The following is a 24392-nucleotide window of genomic DNA, read 5'->3' as shown; positions in this document are numbered from 1 at the left end:
GAGTAAATTGTTTTGACTGAATGAAATACTAGTACATCTTGATATTTATTTATTTATTTATCTCTCAGGAAGTGATGTTTCTGTGTATCATCTGTTAGTCCAGCAAGCATCTAAATCTATCTTCCCCTTATACCCTATGCACAAACAAGCATATTCTTTTCTTGTTCTTCCTGACTCAAATGTTTTGAGCCAAGTTTATTAGAACAAAAATTGTATTTTGTGCTAGGAAGTAATTTTATCTTGGCAGCAAATTCTCCTGATCTGCATGATAGAAAATCATGAAAGACTAATGCCCTTTTGCTAAAGTATTTGACTTAAGGTCTAAAATAATTACAGAGTTATAATTGCTTTGAAGTCTTACTGAGAGTTTTTGTTCTAGAGAGTGGCTCATGAAGTGATTGCCAAGGTTTACTTTCTTATGCTGTATATATTTTCACTTTTTAAATTTTGGGTCAGATCTAGTTTTTGCCACCAAAACTATTTGTTTTACAGAGCCTAAGAGAACTTGAGCTAAGATGGAATTAGTTTAAGCTTTACAATAGTTTTAGAATTCTGTTAGTGAATTGCCAAAACTAGCCCTTTTCCTGAGTATCATGTTAGAATTAGCTGTAGAAAACTGAAGAACCATCATTTAGATCACAAGAAGCAACTCAGAACATGCCATTTCTATAAACGTGTATGTGCAGTTTAGCAGGTCTCCATTGATTTTATTAAGGAGCCATAAATACATTAGAATCTGTATGTGGCATTTTGACAATACTCTTCAGCAGTCTCCAGGATGAGAAACTGAGTGAAAATATAAAGTCTGTTGGAAAGTGGCATTGAGAGAACAGCCTTGCTTTGGCCCTGTGTTGCTTTTGATGCAAATTGTGTTGCTTCCCACCTGTCCTGCTGCAAGCTTCAAAACTGCTACAATACTCATCTAGGAAGAATACACACAAGTTGCTTGAACTCTATGTAAAGTGTGTAGTAAGAGTAAAGCATGTTAATTTTATCAGCAACAAGCCAAAGCTGATGCAGAGCTGTCACTGACACAAATGGGTACAATTCCGGTGATTTGGAGAACTTGCATTTGCTTGCAGTGACAGATTTGGCCTTAAGTTTCTAAATCAAGTAGCTTGTGAACTGTGTGGTGATGTTACTGTTTTTGTCTTCACTGTATTAGGGAATATGCATCTCTTATATTTTGTACAGACAGTAAATATCTTACTGTAGAATGTGAAAACCAAAATAGTTACCAATATTTTTGTGATGAGGATGTTTGAAGGGCTGAAAAGACTTCAGTAATTGAGTGTGATGAATGCTGTCATCTTTGTGACCCTTCACATTTTATCCAGTTGCTGTTAGAGATGAAGTTAATGCCTATTGTGTTTGTGCACATGTTAGGGATCAGATGAGGACTCGGTGTTCTTCAACTTTTTTTAGTTTTAATTGTGTTTGATACTTTGTATTGAATGGCAGTAAAGAAATAATATAAAAATCATTACCAGGGCTGCTTCCTAAAGTTTCGTTTTCCATCAGAAAGGTTTTGACAATTGAATAAAATCCGTGACTGAATTAATGTGCATGGGTTTTGTTCAGTGCTTGAGTCAGCTCCCTTCCCTACCCCCACTTCCTGCTGAATAGGAGTTTTTGAAAGTGGTGCTTTCATTAAAGGCAGTACAAAACTCTGGTTTTCATTGTCATTACAGGACTCTGGAAGACTTGTGAGAATCAGATATTGCCTCAGTGTTGTTCAGCACAGCTGTTGAGTTTCTGACAGTAATTTTAGAAATTATGGGAGATCTCTGTTAATGCAACATGCTTTCTGAATTGATATTGGAGCTTGGACTTGCAGCATCTCAAAAAGGTTGAAAGCTAATTAGGATTAGAGCAAATTAAAACGCTGTGGCGACACTGTGCTTCTGAACTCCTGGATGGTGCTTTCCAAAGGAGTAGAATGTCTTGGCTTCCTACAAAATCTATGAGAGTGCTGGGTGTCTGAGCTTGTGATGGATGCCCATTCCAGCCCCTGGCCACAGTTTGCATTGGAAGTGAGGTTAAGAGGAGCTCTGTGCCCATCTTTATTCTATGGACAGCAGCCTTGTGAGACAAGGTTATCTACTTATTTCCTGCTTTCACTTTTGAAGCTCTTCAGCCATCCAGCAAGATGAAGGTGGGAAGCAAAGAGGCAGTGCAAGTTTAATGGCCAAATTGCAGCATACTCATGCCAGGGAGGTGCTTCTGGTTGCTTTTGGTGAGGTGGGTTTTCATCTCTTAGGAACCTGGTTCTTTCCCACAGCGACGGGGGCATCGTAACCAGGCTTCATCTCCAGGTTTCTTCAGGGCAGTGTTAAGGTGTTTCTTCTAGCTGCATTCTGTTAGATGTCAGGGTCTGACTCTCCTCAAGGTGAGGACCCATTTCCCAGGCAGGCAAATGCTAACCAGAAGGTCAAAGGGGAACATCACTTTTCACCCTCTCCAGTTGTGTTTGGAAAGAAAGTGTCAGCAATTGCATTTTGCTGTGTCTGGTTTTATGAATCTGTGCTTGAGGCCCTTGAGAATTCCTCCCAGTCTGGCAGTTCAGGAGAGGGAGAGTACTGGGATGGTATGGGAGCTGAGCAGGAAGGTGCAGAGCTGTAGACCAGGCAAAGCTCCCAGCTCAGGTGGCAGCTGAGCAGCCTCTGATGTGCTTCCATAGTTCATTCAGTGTAGTTTGTAGCAGCAGCTCTCAGCACCAGTTCACGCTGCTGCTGCTTTGCAAAACCATGTCAGCTGTTAAAAAGCATGCTGAAAGGTCACAATCTTAGTAACTTGTCATTTATTTGCAGTGGTAAAGCTAATGAAACAAAGGTGATAGAAAGTTTGCTGTGCCAAGCTGTGAAAAGAAGCTGGAGAATGTAGTGAATCCCTTTTGTGTGGCAGGCTTTTGAAAGAAGCTTTTTTATAATTAAATCTTTCTGCTGCTCCATGAAGATGCTTTACCCTGGCTCACCTCATTAGAGATTGGGGGAGCAGCTGTCTGAAGGCATAATGTCTTTTATAGTATACAACAAAGCCCTCTGTGTTATTGTAGCTGAAATTAAGTGATACCTACTAAGCCTGAGGGATGCAGCTTTCAAATTGAGGTGGGTGCCTAATTTTAGACTCTTGCATTCAACTCTGGTGTGAGGCAGCAAAAATAGATGTATTAGGTATGTAAGCATTGTGGTCATTCACTTTTAGGTATGGGAAAAGATACATTTGCATATATCTTAGTTTTTGTTCTGTCCGCCTTTGGCGACCATTTTGAGGGTGAAAATGAAGTCCTTTGACTGTGGTTTGTCAGGATCCCAGCTAGAGTTCTGGTAAGCTGCAGCTTTGTCATTGGGGCAGTCTGAAAAGAATTTTGTATAGGGAGATTCCATATTCGATGCTGGTCTTGATCATCTCATATCTGTTGTTGAATATATAAAAAATTTTTAAAAAATCAAAATTGAAATCTGTTAGCAATTTTAGAAATCAAGTATGAGCTACTGCTGTCTGGGTTCATAAAGTAGAATGTGTGGAGATTTTCTTAGGATGTGCTTTCAGATTGGCAAATCACAACTCTGTGATTTTTTAATTTTTTTTTAAGAGTCCTTATTAATACTGTCTGTAATTTAAAACCAATATGTATGTTTATTTTTTAAAATTAGCTACCTATATCTAAGAAAATCATAAAATGTCAAGTATTTGTCAGGTAGGAAAACCTTAAGTCCAAGGGGATGTTTGAAAGCACTTAACTTCTGTTTCCAAGTACTTAGCCAGCAAATTTTAGAGTTTCATGTCTTCATTTAGAAAACAATTGTTAAAATAGATTATTTTTTTTTACTATCTTAAGATACAGTCCTTAATACAGGTTTGCATAATTTCTTGCAATTGGAAATACAAATTTTACTTATCAATACTGTTTAAGTTACTTCTTCTTTTGTTATTATTCTGTTTATGGAGTTCTTTTGTGTTTTTTAGTTGTTCGGTTTAGGTTGGGTTTTTTTTGTTTGGTTGTTTTTTTTAACCTGAATGAGTTTTATTCACTTTCCTCTTTTTGCATTTAACTGTGTTTTTGTAGATACTTGGCCGTGGAGTTTTACAGTGCTCCTCCATGCCCTTTCCTTCTTACATAATATGTACTTTATGTAAGGGTGATTGTTAATTGAGAAGTTTTTTCTCCTGGTATTCCACCATCAGACACTGTTCTTGCTAAGAGAAGTTTCTATTCATAGTTAAACATTTGACTCCAATTATTTCAAACAATTTACCTCAGGGTTACAGAGTATCCTTTTTTTCCTCAGTTTTCCTTGCTAGATAAAGTAGGCTCAGATGTCAAGGACTTTGACACTGCAATTACAAGGAAGCATGACTTCTCAGGGAAAAACTATTCTTTAATCTTTGTTCTGTCAATTTGAATTTAAGCTATAAAGAGGTTTGGGATTAAAAAAATTGAAATTGACTTATTGTAATTGTGGAACATAACCACAATCCTAGCCTAGAACTGTGTTGTAATCAAAAGCAAGTCATTTGCAGAAAGATACAGCAAATTATTTAGGCACTGCAAGTTGGATTTATTCAGAATTTGATGCCAAAGTCTTAGAATAATGTTAATGACAATCCCACTACTTTTCTTTCAACAAGACTGAAATAGCTAAGTTATACATGTGCCCTTTTTTTTCCCCTCAAAAGTTTTTTTTAAGCTAAGGAGTCCAGACAGGAATGAGGTAATTGTGTGTGCTTAAAGCAAAGTTCCCAACCCAGGTATAGCCCTGGTCAGAATCCAGAAGCAAACCTTCTGAATCTACAGAGTACTGGCAAATGGCAATTACACATCCTGACAGGACTGGGAACTTCAGAAAAGGTTTTAACTCTTTGTTTTTTCCCTACTTAAACAAAGTCCAAAACTGAATTCTGAAGATTGAATATTGGTACCTGTCTTTAACATAATATGCTTGAGCACAAATTCAGTTTACAGGATGCATTAGTTCAGTTCTCTATACATACATACATACCCACCACTTCTTTGGGAAAAATTCAGCAGTTTATTTTCAGAAGAGAGCCTCCCCTCTCCAAAGATGTACCATTTGACAGCAGGGAGTGCAGTGTTAGGGTGGGATAGGATTTGAGATCCACATCTACTTCCCATGGGCTAGCTTATGGCAATTCAAAGATGGCAGGCTCAGTATCACGGTTTCTGTGAATCTTCTGCAGCATTGAGCTCCTCTGGAAGTCAAGAGCAATTGCTTCTGGTGCCATGGGTAACTGCTGGAGTGTTTTTGTTGAATCTTGTCTGGGACTGTTCAAATAAGTGTGAAGTAATTGAAATTTCCCTGACACACTTGCTATTGTGGAAACTTATTTTCATACTTAACTTCAGATGTTTTCATACTTAACATCAGATGGTATGATTCAATGTTGCATACTCCATATATGTTACTAATACATTCTTCCTACAATAAAGAAATAAAATGACAGTATTTTTAAAAAAAATCTCTTTCTGGTTCAATCAGAAAATTAATAAGTTTACAAAAAATTGATTACATATAGTATTCGCAGTCTTTTCCAGACCTCAGTCTCCTTTACTGGACCCCAGTAAAATACATGCTGATTGAACTTTCTGTTTGAATGAAATGGGTTGCATTGGGATTTTATGGTTTGATGCTGAGCCTGAGCAGCAGATTTCAGATTTGTGCAATGTATTAAGCAGATGGTATCTTTAACTAATATGGCTATGAGGTGTGGCAATAATTTGACTGTTAACAAAAAAAACAAACTGTATGTGACCTAAAGGTTTCTTTAGCAACTGATATTTAAAGGTAAACTTTAAATTTGTTTTGCAGTTCTAGAGAAAAAGCAACTCAAAACTAAAACATAGAAGTCCTTTCACTTTCTATCATATCCATGTTTCTTAAGCTGTAACATGTGAAACACGTATCTGTTAAATGCAAATAAAATTCCTTTTCTCTCTCCTGTGAAGAAAATTAAACATTTGAAATTCTTTCAGTAGAACATCTGAAAACCTGATAAATCTGTCAGCACCAAGTGCAAGTTCCACATTTGTATCCTGTCTTGAGCCTTGTCAAGCAGGGTAAATAGATTCTGTGATCTGAGGTACTTTCTCTAGAAGCTCAAAGGACTGGTTGTGTCACCATTCTGCAGTTCACACCTGGCTTCTTTGAATGAAGAGGGAGGAGGGTTATGAAGTCAGAGGAACTAAGAACGAGTGTGATGAGACAGGGAGAGATGATTTGAGGTTTTACCACCAACAGCCAGCTGTGTTGCATTCCTGTTACTGAAGCAGAAATGCCGGATCTGCTTAGAGGTCAGCCCCTGAACTGCTCCCATTATCAGCCACATCCAGTTATCATAGTAAGATAATCTGGGATCTTGGTGTTGTCACCAGTTGACCTGCAAGCTGGTCCTCTGATAGTGTGATTACTTTTACCTCGAGTTATTTTTGTCACAGCCCTGTTTACTGAGCTGATGTGGCAAGGATGTGATTAAATGATCTACTTAATCTTCTTTGCTACGTGCAGATTTCATAAGCAAGAAATAAAACTATTTCTGAATTGGGACCATCCACCTTGTTGCAGTGAATCTCTGCAGATTACAGGTCATTCAGGTATGGCAGCCATACACAGCTGTTCCACATAGCTCCATGACCTACCTCATTCGTGCAGCCATAGTTTAATATGTTGTACTGGAGTAAGCGGAGGCTGCTAGGGAAGCTGAAACTGCTGTCACCAGATCTCCCAGGAACTTCCATTTGCATGCCTGGATCAGCCTATCACTGAATTAGTAAATCCTTCCATCAGGCAATGTGTTATAATCCTGCCAGTGAATCGGAGCTTTCTCTGGCCACCACACTGAGGTATGTCCTGTGGCTGCTGAGCAGTTCTGTGCATGGCTTCCAGGGGAGCTGGGTACCAGCCTTCCCACAGAAGGGAATCTGTTCACATCCAGTTTCTTTTATTTGAGGTCTGACTGGATTGAATTTGACAGCACTGCTATGTGAAAGACCCATACCAACAGTGTTACCCATTATTGTGAACTGGGCTGTGAAACAACCAAAACATGGCTAAAAGCACTTGTTTTAATATTCTGTACCCAAGTAAATGTTTGCAAAGTTGGACTGTAAATCTCTAGCTATTTTCCCTCAAATCTCTCCTTTCTTAGGCTTGCTATGTTGCTCTTCCTTTTAACTTGTTATCTTTACTTGACTTCATTGTGACTTTTCTTTTTTGTAGCAAAGCAGCATCTGTTCAGATTAGAAGGTGTCACTTGGTTCATTGTGGTGGACAGGACATTTAGTTTCTCCGTCTGAAGCTGATGCATAGGCAGAATATGTATATGCTGTGGCATACATATTTGGAGACTTGTGAATAGTATCTGGAACACCAGATATGTTAGCTTGGGAAAGTGAAAATTGCCTCCCAAGGATGTCTTGCACCAGTTGCCTGGTGCTGTGCCCTGTGAGTGAGTGCCCTGCAGAAGGGAAGACCCCCCCCCCCTGTGGTGCTCTGCAGACTCTGAGAATGGCACTGTTCTGAGGGGTGGGAGTCTCCCAGCTCCTCTGATCTAGTGCACAAACCTGGCACTGTGGGCACTTGTTTCAGCATTGCTGTCTGTGGTAAATCACTCAGGTGCTTGCCTGCACTGCACCAGCGGACTGAGAAGGAGCCAGTCAGTGCTGCATGGGCTGTGCAGCAGGGCATTCTGCAGAATTAGCTACAAACAGAAGCAGGGAATTGGTATCGTTTCACATGAGCTGCTCTGGTTCACTTAAAAGCATCAAATGGCCAGAAATTGAAGGCTTGCCCTGAGGGAACTCATCTCCTTCTTATCCACAACCAGGTGAATTCTTCACACATCATCTTAGAGGAAAGGTGACAACATTTCTACAGATTTCAAAGCTCTTAAATGTTAGCCCTCTGTTGCGTAAGGTCGATGAAAATTTCCAGAAATATACCAATAAAGCCAAAATGTTTCACTCTCAGAAGGAGAACTGTGTGGCTGTTCATAGAGGAGGTGTCTCTTGTGGAATGAAGAAGCCTCTAGAGAGCGTAGGTTGGAAGTTGCCATAACAGTTGTATTTTAGCTTTGTAGTTCTCAGTTCCTAGCTGTGAAAGTCTAACACGACAGTAGCTGTTTGCTGGCCTTTCATGACCTTTATAAACCTTTTCTTGAGATTATCGAAATGGGCAGTGCTGGAATGAATGATGCTGCTGTTAAAGCTGTTGCATTCACTTAGGCTGAGCCATCTCGAAAACAAAATGTTGTTTCCAGATTTTCTCACTCCTTCACTGGCTTTGAAATAAAATATCCCAATTTTTGTGTTTAGTGAGAACTAATTGTAAATGGGCAAAGATAGAGTTGGGCTTTTCTTTTAGTTCTGTAGAGCAATATGGCTATGTGCTTTATCATAAACACATCAAATTTTGGTCCATTGCATGTAAAAACATAAGTGTTATGGTAAAACTTCATGTGGTACATGGAAATTGCTTACAATAACAATGAGTGGGTGTTCCTCTGGGATTAAAAAGTGAACAAGATCCAATATTGAAATAAAAAGTAATACAGATTAACTGTTACATTTGGCAGACAGTTACACGTGGTCTATCTTTTATATTTGTTTTTACTCATGCAATAGTCATGAGTGAATGCTTTGAATTGTGGATTTGATTACACTGAGATTTTGGCTTTGTGCTTTAAAGTGGCAATTTTATAAGTTGAAGTTATATATTGTCAAACCCTGTGTTGTGCAGCTCTTGCAGTGTCAAGGACAGATTTTGCTTTCCTCTTTTTCTTGGAGTATGCTACCCTAGAATGTACTGTCTGGAAGAGCTAAGCTTCATTAGATAAGGGAAATATTTATTGAAGATAATTGACTGCATGAATCATTCAATTCAAATTGAATTCAAATTGAATGTTAAGCCTCTTCTACTTAGTAAACTGTGAAAGGACCAGAGGAAATGGATGGAAGCTGCACCAGGGAAGATTTAAGCTAGATACTAGGAAATATTTTTTCACTGAGAGGGCTGTCAGGCAGTGGAATGGTCTGCCCAGGATAGTGGTAGAGTCACCGTCCCTGGAGGCATTTAAAAGGCATTTGGACCTGGTCCTTAAGGACATGTTTTAGCAGTTGGCTGTAGTGTTTGTCAAAGGTTGGACTTGATGTTGGAGATCTCTTCCAACCTAAACATTCTGTGATTCTGTGAAATGGTTTAATAATTTCTCATTTTACATTTGAAACAAAAGGAATGAATCCATATTACAAACTAACTTGAATTACTACTGCATGTTGCTTTGTAGTCATGCTCTCAGAAGATGATTTCAGTGATAGGCAGTTACCCCTCCAGAGGAGAAAACTACAAGGTTACTTTAATGTAAATGGACAAAAAAGCAGACACCCCACAATTTCTTGCTTTTTTGTTCATTCTTAACGGTTAAAATCATGACAAATGGTTGAGATTTCATTCTTGATCTAATTCAGGAAAACCTGCCATTTTAGATTGAATGCTAAGTGTCTGGCTAAAGCATGTCTTATTCATTAGATGTATAAAGTTAAGTAGGGGATTTGTGGATGTCTATGGTGCCTCTTTACCTTTAATTATATTAATGTAGGAATCTTGTGCATGTAGGTCAGCTTGCATGGATCCAGGTCTAGGGTTGAGGCACAGCAACAGGGTAGCTTTTTCTAAACTTTCATTAATTAATATTCACAGCTTTGTTGGTAAGTCATGCATGATGGTTACTGATGGAGTGCTGGAGTGTTCTTGTGTTTATAGTGCTGCCTTGCTGATAGTTTTCATAGTAAGTAGGTAATTACTGTGTTGGACATCACATTGCAGCCTAATGCTATGAAAATTAAAAAAGTAATACTGTATTTCTTTCTTCCTTTTTTTCAGGTAATAATCTACGGGGATTTGCCAAAAAATAAAGAAAATGTAATATATTTATCAAATCATCAGTGTACAGGTTTGTGGGGGTTTTTTGTCTTAGCACTTTTAGAGAGTTATCTTGTCTGTTATATAACAATAAATATATATACATATATTAATACTTAAATATATTTTTACATATATCTTATATATGCATTATATAAGCTTATATATACTTATATAAGCTATTAATAGCTTATCTGCTTCCTGTGTCTTTACAGCCTTGCATTAAAAAGCAAAATTTAAACTTAAGAACTTCTAGTTCAGAAACCTTTAATGATATTTTTATGTAAAACGTGCAGTTTTTGTTTCACCAGTGGCAATTAAAATGCAGTAGAACGAAATATTTTGGGCTTTTGTCTTTGCAGTTGACTGGATTATTGCAGACATGCTGGCAATTAGACAGAATGCTCTTGGGCATGTCCGATATGTCTTGAAAGATGGATTAAAATGGCTTCCACTGTATGGGTGGTATTTTTCACAGGTAAGACCATACAGTTTTCCCTCTTTGTGTGTGGATAAAATATGCGAGATACACTTTCCTTCCAGTTATCATATGTGTTGTAAAGCTGTAGTTCTGAGCCAGCACTTGTTTATTTGATGGTGAAAAAGGCTGATTTCAATCAGATTTGTATCTTATTTAAGAGAAGATGATTAAAGAATTGCTTTATTTTTTTAAATTAATAATTTTTATGAATCATGTTTATTACTACAATTGTAAAGACTGATAGAAACATTTCAGAATATTCTGTAACTTTGTTCTTTTTAAAATCCAAAACCCCACTTAGGAGTAGAGGTAAACTGACTTTTTTCTTATGCATGAGGTGGGGGTATTTATTGTGTTGCAAATGAAATTAATTTAATTTAAAATTGAATTAAATTGATTGCTGTGGTGTACTTATTTTTCAGTGTTTTGGTTATTTCAGCAAAATACAAAAGAGGAAGAAAATTGGACCTTAGTATAGTGTGGAGAAAAGCAGCTCCCAGCCTCTGCAAAAGTGTTGATGGTTTTGCTTTGGAATTCAGTTAAACAAAAACACTGTAAACCTGATTCTAACTGTTTCTGTCACTACCTTTTACTTTCTTCATACATAATGCTCCTGTTGCTCCTTTTAGTTTGAGAGCTCAACCTGATGTGACTCAAAATTATGCAGTTCCTGAAGAAACAGTGGGCCATATTCACTACACAGCCAACATCCTGAGTGGATGCGATCTTTAGTCTAAAATGGTAGAGAACAGTGTGAATGGCATTTACCTCCCTAAAATCCTATCTGAATTTGTCATATATGTTCTTTGCTTTTTCTGAAAGCAGAACTGTTTCTCTATACAAATAAAATGTGGAAGGGTATGTCTTTGGAAGTATTTCTGTGTTTTGCTAGGTGATCAGAAATGGCTTCTGATCTCAGTATTTATCTCAGTTGTTAGAACAGAAATGGACTAAAGTTTGTGTAACTGTTCCAAAATGCCTGTTTGATAAAATTTTTCTCTGTTGGCTTCTGGCTCTTCTCTGATCACTCCTTTCCCTTCCCAGACAGGCAAAAAAAAACAGGAAAAAAAAACCCAAAACACTTAGAAAAATACTTCTAATAGAATTAGACTGATTGAGTTGAAGGTCATCCCTGTCCAAGAGGATAGGGGATATTGAGATACATGCTACACTGGTTATCATTTGAACTATGTATTAGTTTGTAAGGGAATATATGAAGAGCAGATAACTCCATGTCCAATTAGGAGGCTTTACTCTGTCCCTCATCTTCAACTGCATGTTCCTCTATGTCTCATCCCTTGCACTCTTGCATCTCTAAGTCAAGTGAGTTTATTGCTAGAACCAGCATAAAGGGGAAAGTGTTGAGTACATGGCCATGGCTGGGAAGTGGGGAGGAAGAAGAATAGCCTTTGTCTGGCAGTTGACTGTGAAACCTTGCCTCCAAGGAGCTAATGTGGTTTGGATTACATTTAGAGAGTGTTGAGTGACAGTAGGTAGTAGATCCATGAACTGCCTAATTAATATAAGAATAGTTATAGAATAGGAAGCACCTTTAACAGTGGCCTTTCCCAGCAATCAGATGCAGCCCTCTTGCTTGGGCACAGCTACCTAGTTTGAACAGAAGTTCAGAGTCTTGCATCATGCCATTAAGATGCCCATTTAGGATGTGAACTGTTTCAGTCTTTTACCACACTGTTTTATGCCACAGGTAATGTTTGAGAATCCTACTGTCTGTTCAGTAAGCAAGAGTTATTGAGTGTCTCCTGAGATACCGGGAGATCCAGGTTGAGTGTTGTTTTCAGCTTGATGGTTGAAAATGTTTGTTGTCTTCTGGATCAGTGCCTTAAACAAAGTTGGGTAGAAATCTGGGCTGGAGCATGGGTGATTGCCATCCTTTCTTCTTCAATCATTATGTTAAGAAGAGAGTATGCTGCAGAGAAAATAAGACTGTTTGCAATTTCTTGTTGTTCATGGGTTTGCTGTCCCAGTCCTTAAGTTTTAGTATGGATTGTCTCACACTGTCGTGAGGGTATCTACTGGTGTAAAAGGGACTGTTCTGTTGACCACTGTTTGTCCCCACTAATGACTGATTCTCTACCGTTTTCTTCCACTCAAGCGCTTAGTGTGCTTCATGGAAATATTTTGCTCTTTGTCCTTGCCTGTAGTCATTACATTGGTAATGATTTAAGTCTGCTTTAGTTAAAATACAGATGACAATATTCCATCTGCTATGACTAACTATCCAGAAGTTATTTTCTTTTTTAATATTTTGGAAAATTACTATTGCTATCTGGAATATCTGGTGCTCGCTTTCCTGACTGCTATATTGACTGTTAAAAGAAAGTTCCTGTGGAAATTAATCTGAATGTAGCCTACAATTTTAATCAAAACATATAAATAAAATCTGTTCAGCTGTGGGTTCCTCAAAACATAAATCTACTACAAAATTTAGTAGGGGGTTGTCATATCTCTATTTTTTAACATATTTATTTCAATGACACAAATGAAAGGTGGCTTACCAACAGTGGTGGTGCGTGTGTGTTTAAACGAACAAGACGGGATGCAGCAGGACTGCAGTGCAAGCTAATAGGTATTTTTATTGTTTTTATCACACCAAACAGTGCAAAAACATAAAGCACTTCCTGCCCTTCCTGTTGATGTTCTGTCAGTGATGTCACTTACACTCCACTAAAAGTTTCCAGAGCCACGTAATTACGCCATGCTCACGGAATTCATATTCCCTACCTCAGGTAAACATCCTGTTTGGAAATAAACGTGGTCTGGATGTCCAGGAGAGCGAAATTCAGGCACAAAGGAAGTGTATTTGTAAACATAATCCATTGTTGACTGAGAGAGGGGCTTTTAAAGTGCAGCAGAAAAAATTATAACCTTAAAAACAGCACTTCCAGAAATCTATTTTGAAAAACATTCATATATTTGATCTCTTACTGAAAAGGAAATGCAATACAAATTGGGGAATTTGAGCTATATACAATTGCATAACTAGCATTCTTCTTTGGAGTCAGCTATCTAATAGCAAGAAAAGAAAAGAACCACTTAGATTAACCTTTTATGTTCCAGGTTTGATTTATTAGGTAGAGCTATTCCTTTTTATAAAACTGGCAACTAAGTGATTGTTTACTCCTATATAATTGAGAAGTACAATATATTTCTGAGCATTAAAAAGTCTGAGGTGGGATCATCAAACCTATTTTTGGTGTTGTGGTGACCCTAAGCAAATTGTACATCAGTAATTTGATTTCTCCGAGGTCACAAATCAAACAGGGAAAAGGGGGTTTGGTGCTTTCCCAGTTTGCTGCACTTGGTTAGCAATTTGATAAATAAGGAAAAACCCTGATTCCAGCCTTAGCTCATTTATCAAAGCTTGACCAAGGTGAGCTCATACAGAATGTTGACCTACTAATTACATTCAAGTCTTGTATAGTGGATGCATTATTTCTCACACCAGGCTGAGTTTGCTGTTACTGAAAGTGGTTGTTGTGGTATCTGTACAGCATAACACTGCACAGCCTCTTAATAGTGGCAGATCTTAAACACTTTCTTACATGTGGAGTGTACAGATAACACATGGCTGTCTGCACAGCTGGGGGAACATTTTTTGTTCATGCTGCTATCTTTTGAGGACTGGTCAACTGCTTGTGGCATGGGGCTGATAGTGATGCTTCAGCTTATTAAAGGCCAGCTTAAAGTCATGTGAAATACCAGCAGCTAAGCAGCAGATGCACGGCTATCTCTGCACACAAAGGCAGAAAACACTTTGCATAGCCCCCTCTAGACTTTATTCTTGTTTATGCCATGAAACTAAAGTAATAGCCCCCACACACACCAGCACCCTTGACCCTACCCATTTCTATAATGTACTATATCTTTTCCCAGGACAAAACATTTGAGTGAGGTTCAGCTGTTAGTAGGTTTAACCTCACTGTCACCTTTCAGTTAAGAATTTATAAAACCATAAGTGGGCAGAAATTATCTGACTAAACCTAGTGCCAACAGTCAGGGTGGGCAGAGAAGAGTTTCATCAAGTTAAGGAATTGGTTAGAAAACCCATGAAAACAATTTACCTTAAAAGCAGAAGTCTGTTATTTGGAAGCTATTTTTTTTTTCAGAATTCATTGTATCAGTAATTAATTTTGAAGCATGTTTTTTAAAACATCCTCTTACTAGCTATGCTGTAGATAAAATAATGAGGGAAATTATGATGCAAATTTTACTTCTTTATCACCCTCTTCCTTTGTGTGTCATAGTCCTTTAACTGTAGTTTTTGTGATAAATTGTGTGGAACAAGTAATAAAATGAATCTTTTCCAGAAAATGGTCTGACTTCTTTTAACGTTTTTCAGACAAAAGACTTTTATAAACTTTCTTGCCTTCTGAAGATTTTGTGTTGCTTATTCAATTATCTCAGTATATAACTTTCTTTGTCAGAAGTTTGATTCTCTATTAAAGTGCATGGAAGTTTTAAAGATCTTGCTACTTGTGCCATTTGTACATTTTGTGTGTGGAGGTAGATAATTGTAAATCCAGTATTTGTATTAGTTTCTAATGAAGAGTGTGCACATAAGATTGAAAACCATTAAGGTTTTCAATTAAGGTTAAAACCAGACCTATAAGGACTGGTATGTGACTAGCTTCAGTTGTGTGATTTTTCCTTGTTGTATACAAGTTTAGGTGCTTGTCAATCTTCTTGAGAATAGATAGATCCCTGGAGTTGGATCAGATGCCATCTTCTGGTTAATTATTTAGCACCTTTAAACAAGACGCTTCACACGTCTTACATTCTGGGCTTTTTTTAGCTCTGATCTTTTTTTAAACAGATTTTGTATACTTAAGTACATGCAAATGTACAATTAGTTTCAGGTGCTTTCATCCTGGGAGAAAACATCTTGTGGTCAATTTGCAGCATGAGTCATAAAAGGTGACTTGTCACTTTCATCTTGTTTGTTCTTCTATCAACTGTTCTACATTAAACTACTGAAATATTTAATTTTTTTTCCTTTTTTTTCTCTGTTAGCATGGAGGAGTCTATGTAAAAAGAAGTGCCAAATTCAATGAAAAAGAAATGAGAGAGAAGTTGCGGGCCCAGGTGAAAGCTGAGACTCCAGTAAGATTTTACCTTCCTTCACCATTTTCCTCATTTGCTTGATATTTATTTTTAATGACAAAGGAGAAATGAACCATGCCTGAAACCTACAAACTAGAATACTGCAGTCATGGATTCATTTTTTTTTTTTTGTATCTTAAACAGTTACTTTCTGTGGTTAGAATGATGCCTCTAATTTAACTTTTGATTCTGTCATTTAACTTAATGATTCTGTCTCTAGAGGACAGCGAGTATCTGGAATAAATCTTAGAACTTGTAGCACTTTCCTTGAGAAATTGTCTGTGTTTCAAAGGACTACATTCTGACTACTTTGTATGCTTTTGTGAGAGTGATAATTTTGTAGAATACCTGTTGTTTGATCTTTTGAAAGTCAAGCACTGATCTTACCAAATCTTAATTAGTCATCCCAATGATCAATCATTTTTAATGGCTGTGCTATCTTAGAACTGAGTAACTTTGTCTGCTATGCCTGGAGGAGAAAAAAAAAAGCAAAAAAACCAAACAAAAAAACAACTTTTCATAATTTTCCATTTGAAGAATGATTGTTGGTGCCAAGTGACTTTTCTCATGACTCCCTGTATGGTTTGTGGCTCAGTGGTTACAGTCACTGTGGTTCACTTCCATTACTTGCTGTGCATTAAAATATTTTCTGCCTTTTTGGCTAGACTAAAGAAAACCATCTCACCCAGACTTGATACAGAACAGTTACACTTCCGTTTGATTTAAAATTATGTGATTAGCACTTGCCACTCCAGATAGTAAGTGGCAAACCTTTTATAAGCTGAGGCTTCAGTAAAAGGAATGCATTGGGTTTTTTGACCTTCATAATGGTCCTAGGGTTTGGTTTTTTCCAGTTTTTGGAGATAGTGTATTCAAGTTTGTGCTTGTGTCTGTGTTGAAAAAGTAAACTGGCTTAATGCCTACTGGGAGCCTTAAACGACTAGTGTCCCTTTTTAAGGCAGTACTCAAACTCATTTTGTCTTGGACTATGTTTTAGTATTAACAGGGTGGGTTTGTTAATTAAGGTGATCTATTTCAAGTTTTTAGTAAGTAAGTTACAAAGGCCAGAAATACATTATGACAAGTAAACTGCTTTCCAATGTCTAATGATGTCCACATGGAGAAGATGGTCATGTTCAATAGTGGTAACTTTTCCTGCATTACTACAGAGGGTCCTGCAATGTGAAAAGGTTGCATTGCATCAAGTTATTTTCTGTATGTCTGTGGCAAAGATTCTACTATCTGTAAAACTTGTGGTGTAATATAATAAACAAAGGCATACTACAGAATGTATAAAACATATCTGTAGTCCTCCCCTTGAACAGTTCCTCTCTCTGCAGAATGCTCCTTAAGTTTGCTTTAGTTAGGCTGGATGAAATATCCCAGCAGGGTGTTTTTCCTACATAGGTCCATGGGTTCCTACTAGTCAAAGGGGTGGCTTCTGGTTGAGTCTGGCTTTCTGGCTTCCCTGAGCACCCTATAAAATACTGGGTGGTCTTGTAGTTGTAAGGTTTTGATTGTGATAATAGTATTGATTTGAACTCACTATTAAATGAGTCTCTCTTCTAGAAATGTGGATTTTTTTAAATACAGTCTTAAGAAGGTGTGCCTAGAAACTCATCAAATTCTTCATGTCTTTGGAAACCTACAGATGGAGTTCAGTGTTGCTGCAGTGCTATAAATTGACTGGACAGGCTCTTGGGTGCTTTTACTGCAAGTGGAATGTAAGGGGAGGTTTAAGCATAAAGCTTTTCCTTAAAGCTGCAACTACTGTGAGTTCTCCTTTCCATGGTGGATGTCTACACATGATTAATAAATAAATCCAGATGTTTTTTCTTCTGGACTAATTTTTCTCCTCTTTCCTCAGTTGTATGTGGATTGAAAACCTACACCTAACTTATCTAAGCTATTGCCAAAAGAATTCGAGACCACTTAGGTACACTTGTTTTTTGGTGTAATTTGACTGTCTGGAGGTTCAGTGTTGGAAGGGAGCACAGAACCTGGACATGCTCACCAGGCAGTTGTTGCCATTTTCCTCAATTTCTCAGGTGGCAGTATAGAAGAGAAATAAATGTAACTGCTGCAGACATGCATTCTATTTTAAATCTCTTTCACTCAAACCATATAGGGAATGATACTTAAGTTTTACAAAAAAGAAAACTGTCAGAAGCCTATTTACTGAGCCAAACACAGGGTTAGAAAAAAAACTTGCCTTTCAGCTGCTAAGGAAAAAATTATATGCCAATAGAGAGGAGATGGATGGGAATCTATGTTAAGGGTCATTTTGTTATTTACAATTTCTCCTCATATGCAGTTTAAACAAAAGAATCCAAATGATTAATGTTCTGTCTGCCTTGAGCCATCTCTGTTCCCATTAAAAAACTGAGGATGTGTAGGAAGGCAGAAGCAGTCTTCTGAGTAGCATAGCAAGGCCTTTAGTTGTTTCACTGCCTCATTTCACATGGTGGCTCTTTGTTTAATGAATAATAACACAATGGTGGAACACAGGAAAAAATAAAGCTGTCTCTTGGCACCTCATATTCACAATAGAACTGGATTAGTGAGCTGGTGTGCTTGATTTTGTGTAGGGACAGTGAAGCACATGGTGCTCCCTGCTCACCTTGTCTTACGACTTCATTTGCCTGCCTTAAACACAGCCCCTTTTCCTGTCCTTCTGCTTGGGGTCCTTTCCACCCCTCTTCCCAGGTGCAGCACAGCAGTGTTAAATACACACTGTGCTACACTGAAACACTGTTGAACGTGTTTTCTTAGTGGAGGTCTTGAACTAATAGATTTTCCTAATTATTTCTGGAAATTACCTTGCCTCTCAAAACTGTCATTGAATTATACACACAGATTGTTCCTCAGTGGGCCTTTTGATGGTAAAACTCACTATAATTTTTTTTTTCTTCTCATGAAAACTGTCTGATTGGTTACAACTTGCAATCTTGGGTCTTGTGACAGCAGATACTATCACAAAGCTTGAAGGACCCTTTTGTTTGAATGTTGCCTTAATGTAAGCCATAGCAAGATAAAAGTATTTCTCAGTGTAACAATATAGCTGAAAATGTTACATATTTCTTATCATGCATCAGGAGTAGGAAAAACTGCATTCTGTGATGAGGGATTTAACCCCCTGTACATCCAATATTCAGCTTATTGTGTGTTTTGTTTTCATCGTTAGTTCAGGCACAGAATAAGTCTGTCCTGTGAAGCAGTGCCAATCAAACAGCAAAAACCTAGAGGAAACGGATACATTAATAAAACTGCTCAAAGGCTAATGTAAATATTTTGTCATATAGTTATTAATATAGAAATTCCTGACAACTTTGTTGTAAATCCCAGATGTCCTTGTTTGCTTTCCTCACATCACCTTTTGTATTTCGTTCCTAATTATACAGATATGCTTTTTCATACCATATCATTTTCCAGATATTGATCTGAGTGCTAATGGTTTTTTATTCTGTTCACATAGTTTTTAGGAACATAGGAACATAGTTTTTAGGCAGATTTCTAAATGGATGCAGGTGTGAATCTTATTGCCAGGATACGTTAATGAAAATAGTGTAATAGTAAAACTAACTAAAAGCATTGTACTTCAAAAAGAAAAATACTTAATTGTACCCACCCAGGAACAGCACAGTAAATGCAAGATATCTTAAGCCAGTAGTTACCAGTTCTTGATGCCTGATGTTATTCTGCATTAGGAGTTACTGTCTCTGGGACAGGGTGTCTCCAACACCCTGTCCTCAGTCAGATTTTCTCTTTTTCACTGCTGTCTGCTATTTATGGTATCTGGACCAGGTTTGTTCTGTACTCCAGGGACTTGTGTGTTGCCTTGTGTCCCATGTCCCTTTCCACTGCTCCAGCCACACCAGCATATTTTGTGGTACTCTGATTTATCTCAAGGACTCCCCCTACTCTCCCCTTGGTAAGGCAGACCCCTCTCCCTGCCCTTACTTTTTTTTGTTGTTGTTGTTGTTCCTGAGAGACCTTAAGAGCACAGGGGAAATGAATGGAGTTGCTGTTTGGGTGAAAACAGTCATCATCATCCATTAATTTCATTTGTGGATTTTGGCAAGTCAGCTGACATTACTCTGAGGTAATTTCTGCAGGTAGTCCATACCTGTGTTCTAGCTCCAGAAGAATCAGTAGGATTCTACTTAATGAATCCTGACCCACTCATTGCAGCTTTCAAACTGATGAGAGACAGCAAGTGTATTATACAGACACAGGCATGAAAATACCAGGGATCTAAACATAGAGAGCTACTCTGGTTGGATTAAAATTGGTGTATTAATGAATCAGAGACTTCAGTAATGCAGAATTTTCTGTCATTTTGAAGCACTACATTTGCAGTCATTGTGATAAGGTGTGTAGCTAATTGCCCTACATGAAAAAATCTGTATAAAAAATTCTTTAGCTGCACCTACTGTTCTAGGCAACTAAAATGCTCATACAACTCAGCAGTTCTTAATCCAAGTTCAGGGGAGCTTAGCTATTAAAATCTTAGAGATTTGTAGTTCTTAAAATCTTTGGAAATAGTGTTTAAGGATTTAGGTTCTGCTGCCTGCGAGGGGAAAAGAGAAAGGCCAGTCATACAAGTAGATTTTGTTAGGCTGAATTGCACTGTCAGAATCTGTCTTGTACAGCACTGTACGTGGGTATAAGTAGGACATCTGTTTACATTCAAGAATTTTACTTGGGTTAAGTAGTCCTAATGAGCTGCATATTAGGTTTATATATGCTAAATTTATAGCTCTAAAGCAAAGGCCACTTATCTGTCTTATTGATATGCTTTCAATTCAGTTATATTCAGATCCTAGTGAAAAAAAGCTGTTCAGCTTCTTGTGTTGTAGAGATTTACAAGAATAATTAAAGTATAATTTCAGACCCTGTTTTGTATAGCACACTAGGACTAGAGAAGTAGATACTATTCTCTGTTGTATAATCAGCTTTTAGTGGCTGTTTAATCTGCTTTGAAGACTGGTAATGTTGTTGCATGCTTTCAAGTGCTGATCCCTGTACCAAGTATGGTATTTCTGTCCCATGTGCTGCACTTACTTTGCGCTCTGTTATTACCTGTTAACAGCCATTAGCTGGCTCTTTGGAGCTCAGCCTTTGCTCTCTGCTTGCCTCTACTCACACTGGTTTTGCCATTCTTAATTTGTGGCTGGTTTTTTTTCCCCTTTTTCCCATGCTAGCTTCTATGCTAAGTACTCAGTCCTCCCCTTTCTTGAGCTCCTGCTGCCTTCACTGGTTGGCAAAGTTCCTAGGTTTCTTTCCTCTTCTGCATTTTATCACATCTTTCAACTTTCCTCACTGTGGGGTGATTCTGGAGAGTTTGCTTACTGACTCTTGTATTCTGCATTGTCTTGAGCTGTTCTGCAATTATTAACTGCAAATACCAGCACACTGATGTTTTGATGCTGGGAAGCACAGATATATTCCCGTATCTCTTTCTCAGGTTTTATTTAACTTTGAATCTTCTCATGATGTGCCCTCCGACTTGCTGGTGTCTCCCTGTACTCACTGATAATCCTTCTTGGACTGTTTTGTAAATTCTCTCTTTTTCTTTCAAATATTTCTTGAGATTCCTTTCTGCAAAAATAACAATTTGAGTTGTTAGTCTAGGCACAGTAAGTAGGGTTTTGCTGCACAACTCCACACTAGTTATTGTGTGTGGCCATAGGCTTTTCTTCTGCAGATTAACCCCAAATACGAAATTTTTACTGTTTAAGTGATATTTTGCATCAATGTTGTATGTGGAGGATTATGCAAGACACACACAAAAAAAGAGAGAGATGGAAACCTCTGTTCTGTTTTAAAAGCAAACGGAAAATTCTTCAAATTTGACTGCTTCTGTTTGGGTATGTAATTTTACACTCAGATACGCCAATACTTGGGTAATTTTTACCTGTACAATGATTTGAGAACTCATAGAAGATTGTTATTGAATATGCAAGCAACCTAATTTTCTTGGGAAATCTAACCTTGAAGACATGCATGCTCAGAGGAATGTGACTAAAGCTCTAATTATGCTAAACTATGGCTTTAAGTTCATCGTATATTTAATTTCTAATACAGTGAAATTTATAAAGGCACACAGGGTAGCTGATCTATCATAATTGCAATTAATAGTATTTCTGATTATGAATGGAATTAAATGGATATTTTACAATTAGGAAAGGCTACATGCCAGATCAGTATTAAAGAAAAAAATCATGATTTAGGTCACCTGTGACATTAGGGTGTTGTTTCAAAATCTCCTCTTACTCCCACTGAGCAAAACTGATGCTCTTACTGGCATCAGCTGCTCCACTTGCTAGCTTTTGTTGATGCATGCCATCTTCTTTCCTAAATCACCTGGACAACTTTCTATGGTGTGTATTCAAAGAAAATTAATCTGAGCCTCGAACGTTAAGTTTCTTAGAGCTAACAATTTTTAGCTCAAATATTCTAATTTTCTTTTAATCCTTGCAGTAATTGATGGTGTAAAATAAATTTAATGTGGACTTACTAAGTGATGATTTCTGTAAAAGGAATTTGCTTTACATTCATTATAAGAATTTGTCTGGTTTGTTTCTTTCTAATCCCACAGATGTATTTAGTGATTTTTCCAGAGGGGACTCGTTACAACCCAGAAATACCAAAAGTCATTGCAGATAGTCAGTCATTTGCTGAAAAGGAAGGTAAGGAAAACATTTTTTTAATTTTTCTTTTGTTATACTGTTAAAATATGTTATAAAAATTTTATATAGTATGAAGCTGATCTCAACTGAGCTATTAAGCCTGCCTGATTGATGCTTAAGGGTTGGAACAGCATGAGCCAATGCTTATCTTACTGCAGAGTTAAGATGATAGTACCTTACATAAAGACATTTCATGCATTTCATGCTGTAAGAGTATTAATTCTCAAGACAGCTATCTTTAGTTTCTGTCTGTATCTCTGCATTTGTGGACACTTCTTTTCTTTCAGGGAGATAAGAAATACCTACATGGTTGTTACTTGATATGAAGAATATTTGACATAGATATTTTTTAACCTTAAAAGGAGAAGTTTTCCATCACTTTGTTTTAATTACTGTTAACACTGCCAAGGTCTTTGTTTTTTGTTCCTCTCCCACCTTCCAGTCTCAACCTTTCCTTTTTTATACTTTATTCTGTACTAATTTTGATGGTTGGCATCATCTCTATAACCACAGATGAAACGGAATTCTTTAAAGCCATCTTTAGAAATGCTTGGAAAAAATCTCAGGGTCCCAAGCTTTTTAGTTTTTCTCACATCATATGCACAATACGTGTAAACGTTTTAAGTCCAACAGTTCAATGAACATGTTTCCTGGTTTTGTTTTTTCCTGTTGACCAAAAGTGAAATAATTCACTCTGAAGGTAAACAAAGAATAACAAATACATCTGGTAAATTCATTTGGGTGACACATTGAAATGAATTCACAAGTCTGTGAATCACCCTGTTGATATCATCAAGCTCTTAAGTATTGTTAGCTCTTGTGCAAAAGGATATATGCTTTTCTTCTCCTTGGGAAGGATGGAATTCAGTTGCGTGTATGAGCAGAGGAGCTCAAGTCACAGGGTATTTCTTCATTGCTGCAGTTTCCTGTCAGAAATGAAAGTCAAATATTTCATTTAGGTTGGCAGTTCTTTGAGAGGTTAGAGGGAGTGTTTGATAGGGTTGGGTTTTTTTTTTTCTTCTCTTAACCTTTTTCAGAGAAAAGGAAAGGCTCCTGTTGTTGTTGTTCTTATTAATAACCCTCTTAATTACATCTCTGCAGTGTGCAAAAAGTAAAAAAAACCTGCTTTTGTGCCATCAGAGCCCCTCTTTGTTCCTTCCAGCACTTTTCTCTCCAATATTGGTCTCCTTTTATTTTTTAAGTGTTACTCCTTCTAAAAACTCGGAAGACAAATATTTATTAAACAAGAAGCATTTCCTATTTTTGTGCAGTATCCTCTTGAGTTGGTCTTCTCTATTACTAAATTGTTTTGTTACTGCTCTCTGGTATCTACTCATCTTTTTATATGGAGAGAATGAGAAGCAGTCTGCATGGGCCCCTGCTTCCCTGCACGTTCCTGCAAAGGCTGATGCTTGCTTGACCTCGAGCATCCCTCGCACAAGCACCCAGAGTAGCAGGGGTGGCTCTCACTGAAAGCTGCCACCAAACTGTTCTGTCACCTAGGAACCACCAGGCATAAGGGTACATCAGGGAGCTGTGAGGACAGGGAGCTCCTCCTGGCTGCTGGCAAGAGATGACAGTGACTCCCCGGGTCACCCAGAGCCACAGTGCCACCCCAGTCCTGGCTGCTGGCCATAAGCTGGGGCAGTGACCAGAGGCTTTCCCAGTTGGTCACGTGTGGGTTGAGCTCTGGCCACTCTCCTCATAAGCATGCGAGGGCTGTTATGTGACACTTCTGAGCTCAACTAAAAACCACACAGTTGTGCCCTTGTCTGAAAGATCTTGGAGGCTCCTTATTCCCCACAGTTTTAGGAAAAGTAGTAATGCCCAGTAGTTCTGCCAGTCAGAGGAATAAGAATGTAACTCAGAGTTTAAAATTTTCACTTCATTCCTCCTGGGGATGTAAAGAAATTTGGTAACTTAGTCCTGTTGTCTTAATGTGTTTTTTAAAGAGCACAGTGCTTCAGCATTGACTTTACAGACACGTAGGGGAACTTTGTTTGGTTTATACCTTGAAATGTAAGCTGTATAATGATTTTTTTTCCTATGTTTGTGAGCAACTTTAAGTGGAGAAAATAGTACAAGTGTAATATTCAAAAAAAGTTATTTAAGAAGAATTAAACTTCATGTTAGGACCAGAGATACTGTCTCCAATAT

The 24392-nt window shown here is 37.7% G+C and overlaps 1 protein-coding gene across 1 annotated transcript in view; it reads left to right on the top strand.

Annotated features, from left to right (window-relative positions):
- Positions 1-24392, top strand: part of AGPAT5 (1-acylglycerol-3-phosphate O-acyltransferase 5) — a 48914-nt gene that overhangs the window by 3363 nt on the left and 21159 nt on the right. The window contains exons 2-5 of the mRNA XM_030448143.1: positions 9900-9969; positions 10301-10416; positions 15454-15543; positions 22145-22235. Of these exons, the coding sequence (XP_030304003.1) occupies positions 9900-9969; positions 10301-10416; positions 15454-15543; positions 22145-22235 (367 nt within the window). The remainder of the gene's footprint in view (positions 1-9899; positions 9970-10300; positions 10417-15453; positions 15544-22144; positions 22236-24392) is intronic.

Source organism: Calypte anna, chromosome 3 (assembly GCF_003957555.1).
Source record: "Calypte anna isolate BGI_N300 chromosome 3, bCalAnn1_v1.p, whole genome shotgun sequence".
Taxonomy (NCBI): domain Eukaryota; kingdom Metazoa; phylum Chordata; class Aves; order Apodiformes; family Trochilidae; genus Calypte; species Calypte anna.
The sequence above is the reverse complement of the archived record's forward strand: the minus strand, read 5'-3'. Positions and strand labels throughout refer to the sequence as shown.